The sequence below is a fragment of the Homalodisca vitripennis genome, chromosome 5 (assembly GCF_021130785.1).
Source record: "Homalodisca vitripennis isolate AUS2020 chromosome 5, UT_GWSS_2.1, whole genome shotgun sequence".
Taxonomy (NCBI): domain Eukaryota; kingdom Metazoa; phylum Arthropoda; class Insecta; order Hemiptera; family Cicadellidae; genus Homalodisca; species Homalodisca vitripennis.
The window spans coordinates 32027171-32052143 of record NC_060211.1 but is presented as its reverse complement, the minus strand read 5'-3'; the positions used below and the strand labels follow the sequence as shown (position 1 = coordinate 32052143).

Below are 24973 nucleotides of genomic sequence, written 5' to 3'. Positions count from 1 at the left end.
ATAATACATCGGGAACCACATTTCTTCAAAAGGAAATTAATTGAGGCAAACATACATTAAATTGGCAGACCAACCAATCAGTCAACCATCAGTCGAGATTAGGCCGCTTTGGTTTGCCAATTCTAAAAAATGAACTAAAGAGAATACCAAAAGTATCAAACGGATCGGATATTTGCAATAAACCAATGCGGAGTCACAATATGGTTTTAAGAAGTTCATCTCGCATGAACCAATAATAACGAAAGGGCCCATTCCTGTTCCCCTTCCCTTGTATTTCCGCATTGTTTTAGCCGGCCGTCACGATTACCATTGGCTACCCCCTCTGGTCAGTCGTAGATGGTTAGTAGACGAGTGAAGACATATTGTGACCTGTATTCCGTAGTTTAGTTTAATGATTAGTGTTTTGTATAGTTTTTTATTAAGTGCATGTCCTTTAGTGTTAGTGAAGTTGACATACAACATGTAGGTTGTGATTCCTGACTCAGGCGTGCCACAACGCTTTAGTAAGATTTGTTTATTTTAACCTAGTTTGTAATTATGTATTAGGTTAGTTCTTTTACCTGAAGAAGAGATCAGATTGCAGATCTCGAAACGTAGTGTTACTGTTTTCTTGTTTCACTTAACGATGGCAAATGTCCGGAAAAATCCTGTTTCCTTCATACACAGTTCATTAAAACACAATTTATTCAAGAAACAGCAGACATTTTATACAAAAATACATTATTATTTCCTGTGTAATATGAATCACAAACCTGTAACGGTCATGGCGAGTCAGAAGTATTACATTCCTTGTTATCTGCAAAACATAATGATATTAATTTTCACAGGTTACAATAAAATGTGAGAATAGTCTACTAACACAATTCTAAATAAACCATCTCTTCAATTGTTGATAAATAATTGATAAGTCACCTCTATCGATTGAGCCCCTTCAACATTCAAATGCAACTGCTTTGTAGTTAGAATACATCAATTATGCATAAATGCCGCAATAGCACAGCTGTGTGTATTGTAGGCGCACTATTCAAATCAAATAAATTTTATTCGTTTATTATACAAGATAATACAGATATTGTAAATAATACGTCTATTTACATTATTGGTTAATTATTATGTATAAACAAGTCTAATTCTGTCTTATAATGTTTAACACGCTATTGTGTATACTTAAACTACCAAAATATTTAAAAATTCTATTTTTTACTTACTTTTTAATTAATGGTAACCACGAATATCCCCTATATCACAAGGCAAGATATTTAATTTCATAAATTCATAGACTGTGAGAAATTGTACATTTGCCAAACAAAAAGGAACATCATGATAGGATTAAAAGAACTCTTTTCACATATAAAATATAGAAGAACTGAAAAATCTGCTATTGCGGAACACTGTATTGAATCTGGACAAATAAACTCTAATAAGAAATTTTCTATTATGAAAAAAGTTACAAAAACACTTAAATGCTTGGGAAACATTTTACATAAACAAAAACAAGAAAAACTACTCCCATTACAATTCCCAAGAAAATTCAAATGTAATTAGATTTATATATTTTATTCTGGTCACTCATTTTTCCAAACCCTTTATTATATATTTTTTTAGAAAAATGTAAATATTTATTTATTTGTAAAGTTGCCTGACGATGGAATCCTCGATTCTGAAAAGCCTCTAAAAATTAAATTAATATCGGAAAAAAGTGTTGTAATTTCTCTAGTGGTATCAAATGAAAATATAATTTTCTATTTAACTCACGTAATTTTGTAAAAATCCCAAACAGACGTCAATAATCAAATCAATTTTCTATTATATAAATAAAAACTGTAGTACCGGAGTTCCAGTTCAGTGCGTTAAGAGCGGCAACATTGAGTTTTACTTCTTAAGAACAAAGTGAAACTTTAACTCCTTATTTTTAGAATTTTTTTTATGGATATCTCATATTATTATATAATGATTAATACCCAAACCAAACTTTATTTTTTAGTGCATATTTTTTTGGAGTATTCAAACAATAAAACACAAAATTTGGAGTTTTTACTGGAAAACCCAATAAAAACCTCTAAAAACGGAATATTTATTTTTATTTAAAGTATGATCTCCCACCTCCCATATTGTTTGATAAACCTAAAACTTTAAAATGGTTGGTAAAAAATAAACCTGTTCGTTATTACCTGATTTTTTTCAGTCGATAATTATTTCATAAAGTATCCGACATTCAACCATTAGAATTAAATTGAGTTTTTCACTTTTGAAGTTTGATGTGTATCACTGTATTTGTATTTTACATATTTCTATCACAGTATTGTATTGGTTGTGACGTCATATAAAGATTTTCTATTTCCAAGGTTATTCAATTTAAATTAAATATATATTTCAATTAGTGGTAAATGTTATAGTTAATTGTATAAAGCAATTCAATATTCCTCTTCAAAATTCAGTAGTTTCTGGTAATTATTTCAATGTTTTCATAATACAGTTCTCAAAACAACAAAGTTTTTACTTTTTTATATTTTTACAGTTATATTTTTACCATTGATAACATTTTGTTTTAATTGTTTTACGCTTCCCTTGAAAATCCCGTTGTAAATTAATTTGATATATAATAAAAATTATAGTACAAATTTTGTTATTAGATGTGTAATTTTAAAAGTTTAGTTACGCTGTTACGTTTGCTTTTTATTACAAAAATCCAAACCAAACATTTTAAAATACTTATAAATATATAATATGAAAGAACATTCATCTTTAGATAAATAAGTATACAACATGGTATGACAAAAATAGAGTTTCCTGTTATTACTGTATTTACTTATGTTATTTGACAACCCAATTACTAAGGCTCTATATCTCCTATTATACAAATTCAAATTAATAATAACAAATTATAATAGTATATTGAATATAACTATATTGAATATAACTAAAATTTAAAAAAATAATTAATATAGGCATCTCCTATTGTATATATATATATATATATATATATATATATATATATATATATATATATATATATATATAGGCCATCTCCTATACATACACATAAACTTCACCATGACCTTGAAACATAGTCATCAGTACCAGCAAGGCTCTTGTTCATTTGCGTACTTTCGTAATCGTGGCTTTCCTATGCTTTGGCATTACAGTGCTTTGGTTCTTTGTTTGAAGTTTATTTTTGATGATGGGAGGATTGTGAAGGAAACAGGATTTTACCAGACATTTGCCATCGTTCAGTGAAACAAAAGTCAGTAACACTACGTTTCGAGATCTGCAATCTGATCTCTTCTTCAGAGTTAGTTATTTAACTGAAGAAGAGATCAGACTGCAGATCTCGAAACGTAGTATTACTGATTTTTTGTTTCACTGAACGATGGCAAATGTCCGGAAAAATCATGTTTCCTTCAGTGATTTGGTAATAGTATGAGGAAAGGATGAAAACTGTAACTATTTTAAAATTATTTCTCATTTGCACTCAAATTATTAACCAATCATGAAATTGTATTTAAACTTAACTCGAAAATATGTATTCACGTACAAACTTCAAAAATATTTAGGCTATTTCCTTCCTGAAATTTGACATCCTAATATTCTCACCTTGCGCTTTGGCACTATTTCATAAATAATAAACTTCCTAACAAACTAAAATCCGTTTATAACGATTGCGGTAATGTTTTATACCACCATGTGTACGTCAGTAAATGTTAGCTTGCACAGTTTAGTGTCATGGCTATTTATAACCGAATTACAAGCTTTCTTTAACCTACAATAACCTCTACATCTCTCACAAGGCTACATTTTGTGGCCGACTCAGTCAACGCTTACTAGGCCGTTTAATTACAGATAATTAATTATGTAAGTAAGATAACGAGCGAACCCAGCAGGGATCACTTCTGGCTGGTTTATACCTACCAGTTGAACCCACCACTGGGCACAGCAAAAACCGATGTGTCACTTCAATCTGGGCAACCTTATGGATGTCCAGTAGCGGCACATCACTAACTGCAAATGTTGAGATTCTGGGGTTCATGGGCAATTCAATAGGTCTAATCTACTGTGGAAGATGACTGTTGGAGTTGGTGGGATTTGTTCCCTTACCTCAGAGGTTCTTGTTAACCTCAACAAGGGTGTGCCACCCCCTGCCTACTTTGACTGTAGAGGCTCGTTCAGAGCTGGCCTCCCCTTCTTCCAGGATGACTTTGAGATGTAGTGCCCTAATTCTTCCTCATGGATCTCGACAGGAGGCGGCCCCTACTCCCTAACCTTACCCATCCTGAATATCCTATCACTCCGGAAGCAGCGCAAAGGTTCTTACAGGACTAAGTGCAATTTATAAGCTTCTTGTCCTAAGAGAACAAAAAAAAAAAAAAAAAAAAAAAAAAAAAAAAAGATAACGAGCGGACTAATTGACATTATTAACTGGAAACCTGAGTTTTAAGCTCTATTCTTACAGTTAGTATGGGGTTATAGGATCGGTCATTTGTATGTCAGTCTAAAATTATTGTTTTATTAAGCACATTACATTACAATAAAATTGTGTTTTTATATGTCCCATAAAAAATCATAAATATTTAACTTAATGTTAAAAACTAAATAGATGACATTAACAAAAGTATAAACAGGTAGAAAAGAGGGCATTCAAAATTTCCACTTAAAGAATAGCTCAATTAGTAAGCTTCTTAGTTAGTTAGCTAATATTAATTTGAAAGGCCTACTTTAAAACTTTTAAGGGGGCACTCCACCCAAAATTGTTTTTATTTTATTTTTATGGCAAAATTAATTATTTTATTTTTTATATATGAGTATTAGTTATGGGTGACTTTATCCATAATTTTTGGTCCCTCAACCCCCCCCCTCCCCACTGGGGGTAACTTTTTACGGATAAAACTAGGATTTACTGTGGCAAACATAACTTAAGTTGTATTTGATATAGCCTCATAATTTATTTTTTATGTTGAATGGGATATTTCATTGTGCTACCTGTAGTATGGATACTAAATTATATAAAATATTTCTGTAAAAAAAGTTATTTACTTTTTGTTCAAAATATTTTTACAAAATTATTTTTTTAAATTTTTTCAAAATGTTTGTTGAAGGAACTAATGTAAATCCATACTATAGGTTGCAGAATGAAATGTCCTCTTTCAAATAAAAAACAATTATAAGGCTATCTCAAAATAATACAACTTAATGTTGTTGTTATGTCTGCCACAACAAATGAAAACGCGTGAAAACCAAACTTTCGGAAAACAGCCTAGAAAGGCGATGGCTGCTAACCTGAAGTAAGTGTTAGCGTTTCATTTATAGATAAAATAAACAAGTTATAAGCATTTGAACTGTACTTGTTATATATAAAATTGTTTAGAAAAGTACAAGGGACAAAACTAGGCAAAAACAAAATTTTGTAAATTTTTGGCATTTTCATCGATTCTAGGGTGGAGTGCCCCCTTAAGTAAAATCTGTAAATACGATTAAAGATAATTTAACAGCATACTGTATAGCATATTTAGTAAATCTGAATTATATTAAATGTTGGTACACCACTTTGATACGTTATGTGCGTTTTTTTAACTATACAAAAATATCACTTTTCGCTACATCTTTCAATCTGTGTATATGTGACACAACATTTTATTTTAAAATGAAAGATTCGAAATCAAGTTTTCCTTTCAATCTTTCTTTCTTAATTATTCAATCCTTTCTTACAATAGGAGTACCGTACATAAATATTGAAAGCTATGTAAAAATGTTTTCATTCAGACAGACTCCTATACTCATTTCTCCTCTCTATATGTTGTGCTCGTTGTTCAAAAAATATCTTTTTTAAGTAGGCGATTAAGAATTGTATTTAAAATTTTGTTTAAGCCAAGTTCATTTAGATTTATAATGTAGTCAAACAGTTTTGTTTGTTTACTAATTCGATATTGAATATATTCTACATTTCCATGGTAGCATTCTGAAATTTTATCATTTGTAATACATACATGAATGTCAGAACTAAAAATTGTTAGTTTTGAAGTTAGAGCTTTTGTGGGTGGTTCCACTGTGATTTTTTGGGTAAAACGATATTAAAAATAAAATATTTTTGCAAGGTGCCTGATTAAGAAAGCTTTGCCTTTAAAAGGTCTTACGACATAAAACAGTTTTAAATATTGGCTGTAATTGGTCAATTTAGTTATATTTTACAGAAATGTTAGCTTATTATATTCCTGCATGAAAATATTTGTGGACTATTTACAATTTTGTTTTTGAATCCTACAGGTCAAATCCTATTACTATTATTCAAATTAATGGTATGACTACAAAATTCGACAGTATTCCAGCTACAGTGTATAGTTTGAATATTGAAACTGTAATAGCCGTCGTATTAAATACCGAAATAATTTTACTGTAGTACTCGATGTTAACACGTTGATCTCAAGCGGATTAATGTCCACTAAAGTAGGGACCACCAGAGAGTGCAGTTGAGGGAGGAGCCTATTTGGCTTGTGACCAGGAGCAGCCAATGAGGACTTAGCAACGTTGCCAACTTTACTTGTTCTTCACTGTACAGACTGTCTCGTTTTGCTAGTGAGAAAATTCTTTTACTCACCTATTATGGATGCTTTTATCCTTATCTTAACTATGGATTGCCTATATCGGGAAACTAATAGGTCAAAAACTCAATAAGTCTTCCGCCAGCAAAAAAAGAGCTTTAAGAATCGTTATCAAATTAAGTCGTGCGCAGTCCTGTAAAAATTTATTTCGCCAAAACAATATTCTAACCTTCCCGTCTATTTACATTTTTCAATGTATTTCCTTTTACAAAAACTATCCACAAAATTTCACTGTCACCAACAATATTAATCATAATTACCATTTAAGGATAAGAAATGACCTTATCTTACCTCGCCACATAACAAAATAATTTGAAAATCAGAGCTTATATGCCTGCATTCGTCTTTTTAAATCTTTGCCTCTTTACTTGAAAAGTGTTGCTGATAACAGGGAATTCCTAAAAAAAATTTAAGATTTCCTTATTTTAAGAGAATACTATATTGTTCGAGAATACCTAGAATAGAAAAAAAAACTTAAACCTCCATAATTATTTTAGGTTGCGTGGGTAATTCTATTTTGATTTATTACTTCATATATCACATCGTATATACATGTATTTTGACGATTGTCCATGCATTTTATGTTTTTTGAATTCAATTGAGTTATAACCGCGGTGCCGGGGGGCAATTGTTTTATGTGGCAACGTCGCGCGAACCTATCCTTTTTATTGGTTGCCGCCAACTGCTCTCTTTCATGGTCCCTACTGTAGTAGTAGTACTGGGTGGTGTCGCAGACCGAATCTGAGTAAGCTCGCAGAAGACGTATATCTGGACCCTTACAGTTTTTATTGAACTGGGGTGAAATTTAAGGCCAAGAAGCTTAGAGGACTAAAAATTACAAACTTACCATCTCTGAGGCTGGATTTGAGGTGGAACCTGCGGGCTCGGCACCACGGGATGTGCCGGAGGAATGTACACTTGTGGCCTGGGAACGTTCGATCGAGAATACGGAATCAGATCGTCAAGGCCCCTCCTGTCACAAAAGTGGTATTCCCGAGGAGAGGAGGTACTTGTGACAAATCGTTGACGAGGTACGATCCACGGACACAAACAGTTCCTTACGATCTTCCACCAGCAACAACCGAAGTCGTCCTCCCGCCTCCGATGTTTGTGTTCAGAATAGGTTCGAAGTAAAAGATCTGAATAATCCTCTGATGCATCCTCGCCTGAAAAGTAAACAGACACAGAATCAGATCTCAAAATGTCTACTTTTACCTTCTAGGCAACACTGTGATCTTTCATCTTTCCAGATAATGATGAAGCATGATCATTTTGCAAATGGCGCGGTGTAAGCGGGTACGGCGGTTATCGCAAGATAAACAAATCAAGCAACGTCGAGCGTGGTTGCTGCTTTGATGGGGGAGCGATCCTGTCCTTGCAAGAAAGCAAGCCTTTTCGTTGGTGGTGGTTTGGATGTCACCTTTATGCCGTGGGTCCCCAGGTGATGTGTTAGAGAGAGCTACTAACTCTAACCTCGCCTTGTAAAATAAGACATTCTTTGACCCTTTTTTTTAGATGAATCCATTCTACTTTTAGTAATTTCTAGCAGGCACATTCGTAGGTCATAGTAAAAGATATCCTCCTTATTAGTGCTTAGTGAAATACTCACAGAACTAACACATTCCTGCTCACTTCTAGCAACCACAGTAGCAAGTACATGTATGATGAACAATTAACTCCTTATTGTTGTTTCGTATGTTACTCACAGAATCCACAGCTACTTTTCGTAGATATGATACATAATCCATATTCTGTCAGATTTTAAATACACTGTTAGCAAAACACGAGAAACAAGTAAGAAAGTTCAACCCAAACATATAACATTTTTCATTTATTTACTGTGCTTTAGCGAAGTCTATAATTCAAAGAGCTGGAAAAATATAATTTCTTTTTCTATGTCTGACTATCTAGTCGTGCAAGATACCTAGAGAAAAATTGAGATAAAGACAATGTTGAGAAAAATTTACATTTCTATATAAAGCAACATCTATTTTGATGGTGGTACGTGTCACTCCTTGGGCCCCTTGGCTGAGCGTTAGCGAATAGTTACACAGAGACTGGGACTATTCCTCTTTTGTCTGTATATCTTCCACAGGACATTTCAAGAACAAATCGAGTAATGGGTAGGTAAATTTGCTCAAAACTTCGTTTGTAATCGAGCTCGATGTTGATAATGTTTTTCCATAGGATTTTCATGCGCATAAATATCCGCAGGATATCTCGAGAATTAATTGACCTTTGTAATTGAAATGTTGCATAAAACCTTATTTCTACAATCAGTTCTATCGGATTAGTCTGAACGTTAGCCAAGCCTGTCACTCAAGGGGATACCTCGGTGTCACGCAATTAATTAAAGGTGTATATGAAACTTCATTTCTAGGCAGGAAAGCTCCAGTTGTATGATGGTGTATGTCCCTGTATGAGATGTTCCTAATTCTATCCTAAGTAAAGACTACATTTTGGAAAGAAATAATGTAACAACACTAAAAAATCAGTAGACTACAATTAAATCAGATTAAAAATCTGAAATATTAATTTTAAAATCACAGCTTAATAATAATATTAATGGGTTAATTAATAGGTAATTATTTATTTAGTTAATGCATGCAGCATAATCATGCTTCGATAACCCAACCATGTCAATCAGGACCTGATTAATTGTTCGATTCAAGTTATTGGGTGTCCTCTGCGATAATATATAATATAATATAACTATTATATATATAAATATACAAAACTCGCACTCATAATAATGCTACCAAAATTTAAAAAATACTCAACTTACACAACTTTTTTTAGAATTGGTTCTAAGACTTGTCTTAACAAGCTGTTTTTACGAAACCTACATTGCATCTAATAAGCAACTGTTGATTTTTATACATTAAAAAATAAAACTAAAGGAGGGAAACCCTCCTTACAACTCTTACAACATACTTAGTTTTTGTGTTTAATGAGATTTGCTCTGAAGATGAATTCATGGTGAGCCGCTGAGAAATTTGTCTGGATTGTGCGAATTGTGTTGGAAGTCAGTGGGGTTTTGCAGGAAAGAATATTTATTGTTTACTATATAAAGCAAGGAATTTATTACTTGTAAATGTTTTAGAGAAAACTATATGTAAATGACAATAAAAATTTAAATATTTTTGTAATTTTGCTTTTTAATATTGGCGACCAAGTAGGACAGAAATGGAAGACGTGATATAGTGATTATTAATTCAATATTCAAAAAGAATACAGAGCATAATTGAAATTCTCAAAAAAATCTAGTTTTGGTAGAAGACCATCGGAAAATTAGTTTTATACATAATACAATTTATGTTTTCCTCACGGTGTTTAACTCAAAATGTAATAAACATAAACAATTATTTCGTCGATGTTAATGCTATTTCTGTTTATCATCATTCCAACCTATGTGACATACACTTTTAGTCTGGAACAATGTTTCAATTCTTTTAATAAAACACACAATAACATCATATTTTTATACAAAACACATTTTATTTTTGTTTTTTGTATAAAATGTTGTAAAAATGAACATTTTTAATTAATCCAATAAAACACATAGTATTTAATTAATTTAGTTTTACATTTTAGGATCAAATATTTGTTATCTCTCTGTTTGTGTAGGCTACGTAAAATGATATTTTTAAGTTCTACAACCTAACAGATCAACATTTTTCAAAATCTTTACAACTTTATCAGCTCATTAACTAATGCAATGATCACATTGAAATTATGATTGTGAATATTGTTTTGTGCAAATTACTCATATACCACAGACTTGTCTGCAGTAATCTTATTTTCGTGTGACCTTTTGTGATACTATATGTGTAGATCGGTCTATCTGTAACTGCTTTGACCTATTACCATGTCTGATGGATACAAGTCGTCTATAATTTTCTAATTACATTGATTGTAGCTGTGCTTTCGACGACAAGTTGTGATTCATTGCAAATTCATATAATTCAAAATCGTTGTAACAGTTAATTCGTTGTTCAAAGCTTATTTTACGATGTTCAAAGTGTTTTCAACAAACGTTTTGACCTGTTTATTTATGGTAGATAATTTGAAAGGATGAAAGGATCTCAGTAAAATTTAATAAACTACGAATCAGGCAGATATCTAACCAACCTATTGCAATGTGTAAATGGAAACAATAATTATCTATGTAGGTATAATCACGATTGCGATTGATTCGTAACGCATATTTACGAAACTTGCCAGGGACAATAAGTGAATTGCGTTGTTGGGGCCAATCGGGCAGAAGGGGGCGGAGACCTTAACCCCAGGGTCAAGACCTTTTTCTACACAACTACTACAGACATCTTGCGGTTGGCTGGATTGTAACCACACTTGGAATGGACATAATATGTGATGAATATTAAGTCAGGATGTGGTTTCAGTACACTTTTGAGATTTTTAGGGGGCAGAGCCTTAGAGTTAGATCCATTTTATAAACAATTCGTAGATGGATAAATTTATACAAAATTCATATGAATTTCCTATAGAACGAATAATAATTTCTACTGTTTTAGGGCCGGGATTGGCCACAATCCAGGAGATCTAGAGGCTAAGAGCCTGCAGAAACCGAACAATGCCAGAAGTTGGTACCTGCCAGAGGCTATGCTGTGCCTAAGGGCGTGAGCTTTCAAAGACCATGAATTAACATAGCCAGAGAGTTACCAGAATCCAGGAGGTCCTAGAGACTGAGAGCCTCCAGAGGCCTGAATTTGCCAGAAGCTGGTGTCTGCCTGAGGCTGTACCCTGACAGAGGGCATGAGCTCTCAAAGACCAGGAACTACCAAAACCAGAGAGTTGCTAGAGATTTGCCAGAATACAGGAGGTCCTAGAGGCTGAGAGCCTCCGTAGGCCGGAAGTTGCCAGAAGCTGGTGTCTGCCAGAGGCTGTGCTCTGGCAGAGGGCGAGAGGTCTCAAATATCAGGTACTAGTAAAGCCAGGGAGTTGCCAGAGAGTCTGTGGGTTGTCAAAGGATAAGACTTTGCCAATATGGCATTTCTTATTCATTGTTCCTATAGACGATCGGAAATGTGACTAGCTCCCCCCCCCCCCCCCCCCCCAATAAATCAATTGTGGACACACTCGTAATTGTACGCAAAATTTAAAAAATGGGCTTGGCATGTATTGTGCTTGTTTGGTATATGTAGCACCACCGATTTTGAAGAGATTCGTTGACAATGTTCTGGGCCCTGACTTTGTTTTTGTATACATGGACGATATCATGGCTGTAGCACCCACCTTTAAACTACATTTATAAGTTTTGTCGTTAGTCTTTAGGAGAAGCCAAATGAACCTTCGAGGGGGGAAAATTGTACTTTTGCCATCCTCAACTTCGTTAGTTAGGTTATTTTGTTAGTTAGAAGGGAATAATGGATATTATCGACTTAGCAATGGCTGAAAATCAAAAAGAGGTCAAGGAAGTTACTGAAACTTCTAATTGACTCCATCGGTTTTTATATCATTTAGAAACTCGAATGTTTCCCCTTACTGCCCTATTTCGCAAACGCAGTAAGTTTGTTTGGATCCAAGAAGCGCAAAATTTCTTTGATGGTATACCTATCTGTTTGACAGCCGCACCACCTGTCGAGATTTAATACCGTGTGATATTAAAATAGGTGTTGGAGTGGGATCTCTTCTTAGACAGGACTCAGACTAAGGTGACTAAGGCCTATGCAAGTCGTGCCCTATCTTGACATTCGACAACTGACAGGAAATGTTAAGCCGTTATTTGGGTCTTGAAACGTTTCAGACCATATGTTGAAGGTTTAAAGTTCAGATTATCACTGACCATTATAGTATTTTAAAGTTAAACCACTTTTGTGAAGGTCAACTGTCCAGATGGGATTTAATATTACAGCTCTATGTTTTGAACTTTTTCACAGGAAAGGTAAGGCAAACGTAGTAACCGACCTCCTTTCACGTGCTGTTTCGGAATAATATCACAATCACAATCGGAAGAAATTGTGTGCAGTATAAGACTCAGTCACGGATTTACATACTTGGGCACTCGTCACACCTTAGCTTTTAAGGGTCTCTTGCCTGCAGTAAAGTACTAACATTTGTTATTTACTCATAGAAATGTATTTCAACAAATAAGACGTATAATATAAAATACATTTATTATTAACTGGCACTATAGCTTCAAAATGGGAGTTTTCGTCAATTAAATATTAATTACATAGAGAAAGCAATTAAAAAAATTTTTTTTTAAAGATTCTCTAAAGAAAATAATAGCAGTAGTAATTTAAAGATAATACGTACAATTGTAAGAAACTGTAACTTATTCTTAATATTTATATTTTGTAGAGTAAAGTTTAAATACATTTCTCTTGCTTTTTTAGCAGCAAAACTGTCTATCAGTTTGTTGTAGCTGATATTTTTCAGATTCACTTTAAATAGAGTAGACAACTGCCAAGTCATCCAGGCGATCTTCTGAAAGAGTTTTTTTTTTAAGCACTAAAGAATCTCTCACCCAAAATAATGGATATTGGAATTGTAAGAAAGATTTTAAGATAGTTTCCAGATTGAGAAAGGTTTCTTTGATCCCGTTGTTTATCGCATCGCTATAAGCTTATACCATTTTCCTAGACAGTTCTTACTCACGTTTACGTCAGTTCCTTCACCAACGGTGGGCTAACTTTTTGCATTGGTTTCTTCTAAGATGTTCATGAACTCACGAACGTGTTTTAACTCATCTAACAACAATGAACTGTCAGTGCCATTTGAATAAACGTCGAATAGATTCTTAAGGTGACTTCTAGAAAGTTGGTTATCTTGAACACAAAACAAGTTCTGCAAAACCTGTAATACTTGGATCAGTAATATTACTTCATTTTGTGTTGAGGATGGAGTCTCATCATCAAAATTCTTTCTTCTTTTCAATCATTTTATTTTGGCTTCTTTGGTATTAAACGGTTTCTGTTAAAGCGTCCATAAAATTTGGGCTTCACTTACCATTGCTAAGAAATTCTCACGTATATCAAAAACATAGTTTTTTAATGACTCCAGCAGCTGTACTTCCACCTTTATGTTACTATCTTTTTAAAAAAATACTTACTGGTTTTAATTCAGTCTTTCCAACAAGCGGTTTCATAAAATTGTCACAACGGCAGTCTCATAGGAGGCTAACTTCGGCAAGCCCTAGTGCTTATTCTTTACCTGCATGTTTTCGTGTTCACTTGAACGTGTTTCTAAAAGAGTATTTTGAATTTCTGCATACCCTTTTTAAATGCTGAGACAGCATCAGCTCTGGCTGACCACCTGGTGTCACTCAGTCTTTTCACAACTAGTTATTTTGGCTTAAATTGCGGTATGAGTGTATCCCATCTATATGTTGAAGCACTAAAAAAGTGTACACATGTTGAAGTAAGTCTAAAAAAAATAAGGACCAACTGCGAATTTCGGCAACGTTATTGCCAACCAAGTTTACAGTGTGGCAGACGCAAGGCACGTAGAATGCTTTAGGACTCATCTTCAGTATCTTGCCTTGTAGTCCTACAAATGCCCCTGACATATTTGAGGTATTGTCTTAGCGCTGGCCTCTGCACAGTGTTATGTTCGGACCTAGATCATTCAATACTTTACGTACACTCTTTCAAGTATTCTGCTTGGCGTGACTTGACGAGAATAAAGCCAAAACATCTTTCAACTGGCTGACAATCAGGTGTGACGTATTGTATTACAAAAGTCAATTAGTCAACGAGACTCAAATCTGGTGTTGAGTCCACAGTAGTTATAGCAAAATATCGAGCTTATTTAGCTTCATCAAGTAGAGTTTGTTTTAAGTTTTTTGTCATGAATGTTAAAATCTCATCGTAGATCTGATGAGACGATAGTTAGTTAGTTTAGTTAGATAAGTTAGTTAGTTTTACCTGATCCACAATCTTCATACTTCAATAAATGTTCCTTCAGAAACTCATCAAATTCAGAAATATATTATAAACACGATAAATCATTTCCTTCGTTTTTATTCATACCAGAAATTTGAGTCGATGAATGCTCTCTGCTACCTCTGAAAGGAAGTGCAAGTTTAGCGAGCAGCTTAACAGTGATTTATTACACTGCTACATGATTTAGAACTTTCCTCCAGTAACCATGCCCCTTTTCAATTTGAGACGTTAATTCATAATCTACTCTATTTTTAAATGGCATCTTGCAAAGAAGCTTCTCATAGCTGTTAAATGAGCTTTTGATGTTTCTTGGATATCTAATAATACTTATGGTATTCTCAACCTCTCAGAAACTCCATCAGTTACGATATTGTGAGCTGTAGTTTTGTAGATTTAGGAAGCAGTTTACAAACATTAACAAATTTTTCTTTTCTTTTTCCTCATTCCCCGAAAAAGTGTTTTTGGCGTAGGTTTGATTAAAAAAAGGTTTTATTACCCTGAGTAAAATGTTTTATTTAGATTTTCATTTTTTCCAAATGTTTTGGTACATTATTGGTGAAAATATATCTTATCGTTTGTTTTTTTGGCGGCTACAATGCTGAATTCTTATGAAAATTCTGCTTTAGTAGTCCTGGGCTAGTAAGGCTAAATTTGTTACTATGGGTACGATTATTTTCAAAATTTTACAAAAATATAATTCGTGCACTAAATGTTTCCATGCTAAATAGTTGTAGTTGATTTTCATTGATCAAACACCGTGAATTTATTTTACTCGAAACTGCATATTCAATATTTTATTGGCAGTTGGATATGTTTTCACTCACACATTATAACCATTTTTTTTCTGCACGATGGGCTTAAAATTAATCAGTTTTTTTAAATGTATTTATTCCTTGGTAACTATGTTAACTTGATGTCATTATGTTAATATTCATTGATAAAAATAGATCTTTTTACCACAGAGTTATTGTTTTTGGGTAGGACGTAAATAGCCTGGTGTTTGATCGGAGGAGATAGTTATAGTTTTCCATTTCATTTCAATATTGTAATATTATTTATCTTTGTACTATTTTGATTAAGAAATTTACTATTAATGGTAGTAAATGAAGGTGATGCAAATGTTTATGATGGGGTTGGGTGCGTGGGAGTTTGAAGAATCACGTGATGTCTGTAATCATGTACTTTTTGAGATATCAATAGATTGAAACTCTTCATTTAAATATAAGGAGTTATTTTAAAAATTTCAATAATTTATTAGTGTCACTCGAGGCACTCAACTTTCAGTTTGACATCATCATTTTGACGGAGACCTGGCTGGGCGGGGACGCTTTTTTGCTTTGATTTAGACGGTTACGATGTTGCACGCACGATACAGAAACTAAACAGGAACGATGGGACACTTATATACGTGAAAAAGGGACTATCAGCTACGGTAACGGAAGTGGTGATTGGTGACGTTTTTTGGATTGACTGTTGACTTTACTTTTCACAAAACTATATTTAGCTTACTGGCGGTATACAGGACACATGACAGTAACAAAGACATATTCATTGAAGAACTGGACAGATTTTACGAAAGAAAAACGAAAGATAAAACATTACATTTTTCTTGGAGATATTAATATAGACATATTACAAAACAACTTGCATGTAGACCGATACTTGAATACTTTGTGTGGACATGGGTTTGTAAACTGTATAAACTTGCCGACCCAGAGTGACTGACGACAGCCGGACCTGTATTGATCACGTGTTTGTGGACCATAACGACTTTGATAAGGTAAGGGCCGGGGTTTGGCGCACTGACATCACTGACCACTCAAGTACTTTACTAACTATACAGGTTGTGGAAAATGGGGTTGAGGCTCGCTGCGATCCTACAGTTAGTCGTGGGTTCGTAGATAAGAACAAATTTACCGCTCTCCTCCGCGAAACAGAGAAATGGGATTCTGTGACTGGGACGAACGATGTGTTAGAGAGCTCTCGGTGTTTTTCGGGAAATTGTTTCTTCTATCGTTGAAAATTCTAAAAAATCTCCAAAACAAATGTTAATCCAAAAAGAAAAAAAATTAAACCCTGGATAACGGAAAGCCTCATCACGTCAATAAGAAAACGCGACAAATTGAGTAAACAAATTAAAAAAACAGCCCTTTAATACCGATTTGAAACGCTATTTTTCAAATTATCGCAATAATTTAAAATCATCTAATAAAAAGTGCAAGAAAACGGTACTACAGAGAGAAAATTAACTCATCGTCAAACAATCCTAGAGTTTTTTGGGAAACAGTCAACGAAATTGCTGGCAGACGAACAAAGAAAGATTCCTTCCCTATCACAAAAATATTTGAAAAACTTTGAGGGAGAGTTGAACCTAAATAAAGTGAAGGGAGTGGCCGACGAGTTTAACGCGTTTTTCTCCGAGGTTGGATCGCAGCTGGCCTCAGCCATTGACGACAGTGGGACTCCATTAGTGAACGACAGCGACTTTACTACTGACACTGACTTTGTAATGCACACGGTTACTGAAGCTGACATACTGGAATACTGTGAACAGTCTACGAGGTGGCTCTACCCCCGGGCCATGATGGCGTGTCTGCTTCTCTGTTAAAGGAAAAATGTACATATTTTTGTAAAACCATTATTGGCAGATTGTTTAACTTAAGCATTACATCAGGAATTTTTCCAAACGAATTTAAAACAGCTAAAGTCATTCCTCTTCATAAGTCTAATGATGTCCACGTGCAAAAATAATTTTCGTCCAATTTCATTGCTCAGTATTTTTTCTAAAATAATTGAAAAAAGTTGTAAAAGGTCAGTTTGTTCAGTATTTGAATCAAAAATCTATTCTTAAACGATTCCCAGTATGGATTTAGAAAGGAAAAAAACATTTCAGACGCTTTGTTTGCTTTATCAAAAAACATTAATGATGCTATCACTTGCAATGATCGTTGTTTGTTAGTCTTCCTGGACCTTGCAAAAGCGTTTTTGATTCCGTAGACAGAAGTAAAACTATTACACAAACTGGAAATCCATAGGTTGTTCGAGGGCTATCCCTATCTTGGTTCCGAAGTTTCCTCTCTGATCGCAAACAGTTTGTCACGGTTTGTGGGGGTAGACAGTGGGGAGAGGGCCATTGATTACGGTGTTATTCAGGGAAGTACCCTTGGACCAATTCTCTTTCTTGTTTATATAAACAATGTTGTCAAGTTAAATATATCCGGCCAGTGTTTTTTATTTGCCGACGACACTGTGGTTTTATGTCGGGGGGGGGAAAAACTGGGACGATGTCTATAACAATGCGTTACATGATTTGTCTGTTCTTAAAAAGTGGTTTGATGATCAAAATATTTTATCTCTGAATGTTTCAAAAACGAAATTCATGCCAATCTCACTAACACAGAGATCAGACCCACATTTTAATTCTCTTACTCTGCACACTTGCGGCAGCCTGCATTAATACAACTTGCAAATGCGAACAGATTGAAAAAGTGGAGAAATACAAGTATTTAGGTGTAATATTTGATACGAGGAATGAAATGGACTGCCCATGTTGAATATTTAAAAAACAAAATTCGGAAATACATATTTGGATTCAAACAATTACACGGAATATTAACATTTTCTGAAATAAAACTTGTCTATTTTGCGTACTGTCAGTCTTTGTTTTTGGGGGGTATTGTTGCTTGGGGTGGGAGCGCTCAGAAACAACTTTGGAACCATTATATATAGTCCAAAAATCAATTTTAAAGGCCGCGATTGGAGTTGGTACTAGGTTTCCGACACATGATCTATTTAATATTTTTGAGGTTCTCAGCATAAGACAGTCTTTATGTAAAAACCATCTTACTCTACATATTCAAACAACCGAGATTAATTTTTAACAATGTATCCCATACATACTCTACACGAACCGCAGAATCGATAGGAATACAGCCACTGCAGCTAAATAGGTCTTTTTTCAACAAACAAGTCTATTTTATATTGCGCATATATTATATAGGAATATTCCGAGCTATTTGAGAAACTCTGGATGATGTTCTGTAAGCTCTTATAAAAAGAGAGTGCATGGCTGGATACTTAGTATTGGCAAAGACGCGGCCGAAAGCGTCATAGTCTCGGGATACAGATAAGCCTAACCTTGACCTCTTCACTGACCTTGACAAACAATCCACTATCCGTTTATCTTACAGTAATCACATCCTCCGGCGGTTGACGCGCCTTGTCTGTTGGTTGGGCCTTCGCGGGTGGCTATTGTTGGTCCGGCGGTGGCTGCTGGACGGTTTGCCAAATCACAGACCGCTGGTGTTGATGAACAGCAGTCGTCGTTGGGCCGGGGCGGCGGTGGTCGCTGGCGGTGGCCCGGTTCGCGGATGTGGTGCGTCGGTCGTACTGGAACGCGTTTCTCGTCGGGCTGGCCTCTCTCGTTAGAGCAGAATTATGTCCATAACCACACAACATGCATTTTTTTGTTTATTTTTTATATTACAGACTTTCCCTTTTTTTCTATTAAATTTTGGACTCCTCTCACCCCAATTATTACCAATGAAAATACTCCATACTCGTCATAATGTACCAGACCAAAAATGTCATTTTAATTTGAACCTCCTCAATATTGTATATTACATTATGTTACATTAACGGCTCGCACCCACGCACAGGCTTCAGCCCTATGTGGGTGTCAATTTCCTTGAATGTTTGTAAAGTTTATTTTGTAAATTTTTGGAAATAAATCTTTTTTGAATTGAATTGAATTGAATTCCAAAATACACCAGTATTTAGAGAACTATATGCACTACAAAACAATAAATTAACTAATAACAAATTTTTTAAATTTTTAATTCTTGAATAGTACTAGAACGAACCTATATTTATTACCATGGATACGAATATATTTTTAATATATAATAAATATTTCCAAAATATACAAAAACTTTAGTTTAGTACAGTCTTGAGTCTAAAACAAAGCTATAATAAGCTATAAACCAACATTATAAACCATACCCTTGATTTATCACTAATATTAGAAATGGATAGATGAAGACGGTCTTTCTGGCAAGATTTATGATGTCACTATGACATCACTGTTGCCAAAACAGCAAAATAAATTTTACCATTGAAATTAGCAATTCTTTCTGTTTGAAATGGTATACAAACAGTGGTGGTAGTGTGATGTATGTAGTATGTGAACTGTTAAAAGACGTGTGTGTCAGATTGCCAGTAAAATTATTTACATCGACATTATAATTTCGATTGCTAGATTCAGGCATGCAACAGGAAATAAGATTAGTGTCAAATGTATATAAGCAAGAAGAAGGCAGTCGTTCAAATTTGTCTAACTCTTTAGACTTAACGTCTCGTTTTAATACATTCATCAACTAATGTACTTGTAAGAGAATCTTTTCCTTTCTTCCGCTTTTTTGCACCAGACTCATAAGTTCGTTTCATGGTGTACCCTTAATGAGTTTACGATTAACCTGACTACACATAACAAAATTTTTAATGAACAATAACATGGTATTCACACTAAGGCTATTACACAAGTGTAAATAAACACCAACAATTTTGAGGTTAGGTTGCTTGATGAACAAACTACTACAGTACAGTGCGTCATTGCCTATATCGCAGTGTTACCATCCCCAATCGTGATATTACCCACACGGTATTAGAAAGGGAACGTGTCAAATTCATGAATTGAACAAGTTCGTGAATAACCGAATGGCAACGCTTTAACATACACAAATATTAATTGCTAATGGTTTGGCACACCAGAAGTTATTTATTTATTCATTATTACTGTAATTAAGTAATATCAATTTTTATAGTTTTAGTTTGGTGTACAAACCTATTTTTGGTGCACCAAGGAAATTTAGTTACAATGCATTTGCTTTAATGTAATACAAAATGCAATATGTTTCTTTTTGGTGTGCATAAAATTTGGATGAGACCCTAAATAGTAAACAATTATGTGCTATTTACTTTAGTAATTTTATTGATTTATTATAACATAAAATAAAAAACGTGTTTAGTGCACCAAATTATATACAATTAACATTTGTTTATACGAAATAGTTCATCTCATAATTAAATACAATAAAAATTATTTCCGTGTGATCAAATGTTTTGTGCATCAACATATTAATAACTTAAATGGTGCATGTTAAAAATGTAATTGTTTTGTTTGATTACCAGGAATTAATGAATACATAAATAGTCTTTTTTTTTAACGTAACCTTAATTTGAATCTGATAGTTTTAATGTAATGTGTGATAATGAATAAATGGTGCAATTTTCGCTTACATATGAGTAATTTTGTGCCCGAGGGATAACCTACGAATTATTATTTCATAAAACGATGTTACTTTGCTAGGTTTTTGTTTTGTACAGCCATTTATATTTTTCATTTTGAAATACAAATCTATGTATTTGCTTTTCATTTTCAGTGTTGCCATTCCGTCAAATACGAACTTGGCCAATTCGCGAACTTGAGATGTTCCCGTTAGAAATAAGAACAATAGACGCTCGAAGTACGAGAATACGTCTGAACTGCGCATATCCCACCCCCCCTCCCTCGGCTGTTGGTTCCTTCCACAGTTCTGTGACCCAATTGTAGATTACGCTTATGAATTACAGAGAGACAAATATGGTATTTTTACATTTACTTGCTGTATATTAGAATTCGAAATCATATTTATAAAGAAAACAGTTACTGAAAAATTAAAAAAAGAGAATCAGAAAACCCTCAAATATTTGTAGATATGCCTTCGGGGTTCCTCGCACTTACGAAATCCGCCTCTGGTTATAGAGTAAGGTTAAAACTGATCTTATGGAGTTAAAACAAGATGGGAACCTGTATAGCCAGTTATTAGCATTAAACTATAGTGAACAACAATAAAAGTACACAGTAATATTTTAATATTTAGTTATAGCTGAATTCTTTGTTTGTTTTTTTTTTTTTTGAAATTTTATAGCATATCTATAGTTTTTCTAAATAATTTGTTTAAAACGCATGCGGATCCATTGTTGGGAATCATTTTACGATTCTTTCCAGATAAGTATATTTAATTAAGGTGTTTATTCAAAAATATATAGAAAACGTTATTTAAAAAAAAAACTTGAATCACTAGTGATTATATAAACGGTTACGTTTTTCTTCTGAGATGCTGTACTAATTTAAAGCTACGCGTACATAATAAATGTTGTAAACATTCACCTGAGTCGATGCCATCTTCTTCATCTTCCAGCGGGAATCTGATTCTAAAAGTTCCCGGCACATCATCTCTAAGCTGTTGAAGATGCAACATAAGGTGAGCTCCAGTGTTGCCAAATTCCGGTAGTATCTCTACAGAGGTCGTGTCCTATCACTGCAAACTGTCAGCACTATCTGGCTGCAAACTGCAGTACTACAAGTACAGAATAACTGAACTTGACCCCGGTATCATCATCAATCTTGGCTGCATCTCCTACCCAGTGGGGGCCTTCAGAAAGAGTTGCTTTATTACAGTCATAAAGGGGGGATTCATTAATTACTGTAACGACCTGGGGCCATGCTAAGGTAACCAGATTTGGAGATTCTCAAAATGGAGCCCTCACAATTGGAGAATGTGGGAGGTCTTGAATAAGACTCTCACTAAAAAAAATGATGGTCCAGGGGAGAAAATAATGTTTTTCAACAATTAAAAGCAAATTGGGAGACTTTTAGGAAATTTAAGCAGGTTTTAAGCTCAGTAGCTACATGTTAAAATTTGTTCACTTTAGGCCTACTTCTGTGTTGAAACAGTCGGTTATAATTATTTTTACTTGAATAGTAATTTGTATTAGGAATAGGAAGGTAGAAAAAAAACAAAGGGGTATTACAGAAAAACCGTATACAAACCTCCATCAGTGTAGTAATACAGGTATTTTATTCAGTAAGTTTATTTGATCAGAAGCTACTTAGAGTTAGTTAAATTTAAACAAAGAAAGTCATAACATGAGCTTACTTTAGTTAATCGTGCTTAGTTTTCATGTTTTCTAAAGGGTAGGGTTTTTTTTCTCGATGAAATGTAGAAACTGATCACAAGACATTGCATAGTTACATTTTACTACCAACTTTGCTGTAACAATCAACATTTTAGTTTTAATTTGTGATTTTTCTATGACCAAATACCTTGAATAATCTACAAATCACAAAATTTCAACCCATAATTAATTTGGAAAAATTTCTTTTTCGGCCAGTTTAGAAACGTTTTCCTATCACAAAGACTACATTTAAGATGAGTCACTCCATCAAAAAGTTCACTATCTGCAATATTCCTAATTATTACCTTTTACCTATTACCTCTCTAAGTTAGCTATTACTGCCTAAATTTGCTATTACCTTCCTAAATTTGAAATTACCTTCACAAATTTGCTATTACCTTCTTAAATTTACTATTACCTTCCTAAATTTGCTATTACCTTCCTGAATTGTGCTATTACCTTCCTAAATTTGCTATTAGCTTCTTATATTTCATATTAACTTCCTAAATTTGCTAGCAATCAAACCAATTCTACTTTCAATCCATTTTTTTCTTTTTCTGGAACCTTCTTTAGAGCTTTCCAGAGCTATTTTGGCATCTCATCAAAATTGCTAAGACCAAATTTTAAGTAGGTAAAGTACTCGATACAATTCTTATAGAAAGTACAGTACAGGTAGTATCTACTCTACTGTTCTTCACTTGTTCTCTACACAGCCAAGGGTGATGTTCGAGACAGCTGTGATGTAACTTACTTGCCCGATCGTGCACGAGTAACGCCGGAGTTTGATTGTTTGATTGATTTGAGTTTATTCCATCAAAGTGACTTACATACAAGTTAAAACCAAAATTAAATTAAAACCCATTCTAGGAATTTAATTCTCTCAATGGGCATCAGCCTGTGTGTGGGGACAACAGTTAATCAGTCTGCCCTAGATAGACCTCACTCTATAAATAACAACAAATGAGTACTTCCTAAAAATTAAACCTAATATAACAAAACAAGATACAAAACTAGAGCAGGAAACACTTACATTGAGTAGAGCCAATTCAGGAATACAAATCTAAAGTTATAATGGAATATAGTTGGCACTGAAGATAATGATGGTTGATTTGAAAAGTACTCTATGAAAATATAAAAATTATTACTTTATTTTGTTGGTCGATTGAAAAGTTAATATACAACTGTATCTAAAAATAATGTATATGCAATTGTCTAAAATTAAACTTGGATTTATTTACTTTACACACACACACACACACACACACACACACACACACACACACACACACACACACGCACGCACGCACGCACGCACGCACGCACGCACGCACGCACGCACGCGCGCACACACACACACACACACACACACACACACACATCAAACACCCTCACTGAATGAATACATTCCAAAGTTAACCCAAACATGTCAACATTCCGAGAACACAACGTCATCTTATAATCAGACTGACATCTCATGTATCACAAAATCATGTTATTCAACATATCTGTACATACCTGTATCACAAATCCCTGTAAATCATATTATACAACATACCTGGATGTAGATTGAGGAAAAGTACTGAAAAACTCATCTCTCCTAACATCTAGCCTACTGACCATTTATTGATTAATTTTTTATATGCTATGATAGTGCAAGATATGGAATTTTTATACCACACAAATTAAAATTAAATGTAGTGAATTAAGTAATTTTGAAAAATTATATTAGCTACATAGTCAGATTATGTTGAATTGAATGTTTTGATGAGTCTAGAAACAATAATTCTGGTATAAAGTGATGAACGCGTAAAATAATAATGCAGTTGTAATGTTGGAAACGGCTTATGCTTGTTTTAGAACCTGGAAATTGGACAGTAACTCAATGCTCACAAAATGAGTAGGGTACGATACCACATATTTTAAAAAAGGTGAAAGAGCACAAGTGGTGATAATTTCAAAAGTATTGAAATCTTAAAAGGCTATATACAACTCACAACTTTACATGTTACAACTTATGAAAAATGTTCATATTTATGTTTTGTTGGGAACAAGACAACGGTTTCTCAATTTTATGTTTGGCTCTTCACATTTAAAAATCAGTAAATAACTAACTATTATTGTTTAGTGTAATAGTGACATTATGAAATCTCTACGAAATTTAGGTTGGACATGATAAATTGTGTTCATTTCTCAATTTCTATTTTATTAATTATGTAGTAGTTCATTATTGATAGTAACTATCAGTATTTTTTTCCAGTAAACTATTTGTACTATAGTAGTGCTCTTTAATTATGAGTCTAAAATAAATTGAAGATTCGATGATATTTATATACTATAAAGTAAATGTTGTGTTGACTACACCTTGAATACCACTACGTATAATCCCAGATTAATCTACTCATGTGGTCTTGAAAACTTTAAAACTGCTGTCCTGTAAATTTTAATTTTGTGACTTGCTTTCTCTTTATATTTTTA

At 33.8% G+C, this 24973-nt stretch overlaps 1 protein-coding gene across 1 annotated transcript; it reads right to left on the bottom strand.

Annotated features, from left to right (window-relative positions):
• Nucleotides 1-666: 666 nt before the first annotated feature.
• Nucleotides 667-21886, bottom strand: LOC124361948. Its single transcript, XM_046816033.1, has 3 exons — nucleotides 21711-21886; nucleotides 7441-7759; nucleotides 667-796 (listed from the first exon to the last, which is right to left on the bottom strand). Coding segments are annotated over exons 1-3 (411 nt in total). The 5' UTR covers nucleotides 21802-21886; the 3' UTR covers nucleotides 667-795.
• Nucleotides 21887-24973: the final 3087 nt, after the last annotated feature.

Bases quoted from the DNA above. Each gene is read 5' to 3' on its own strand.
- LOC124361948 (XM_046816033.1), bottom strand. From the start codon at position 21,801: ATGTTGCATCTTCAACAGCTTAGAGATGATGTGCCGGGAACTTTTAGA. The intron at 7,760-21,710 runs GTGAATGTTTAC...TTTACTTTTCAG, and splicing joins AGAAGATGGCATCGACTCAG to GCGAGGATGCATCAGAGGAT.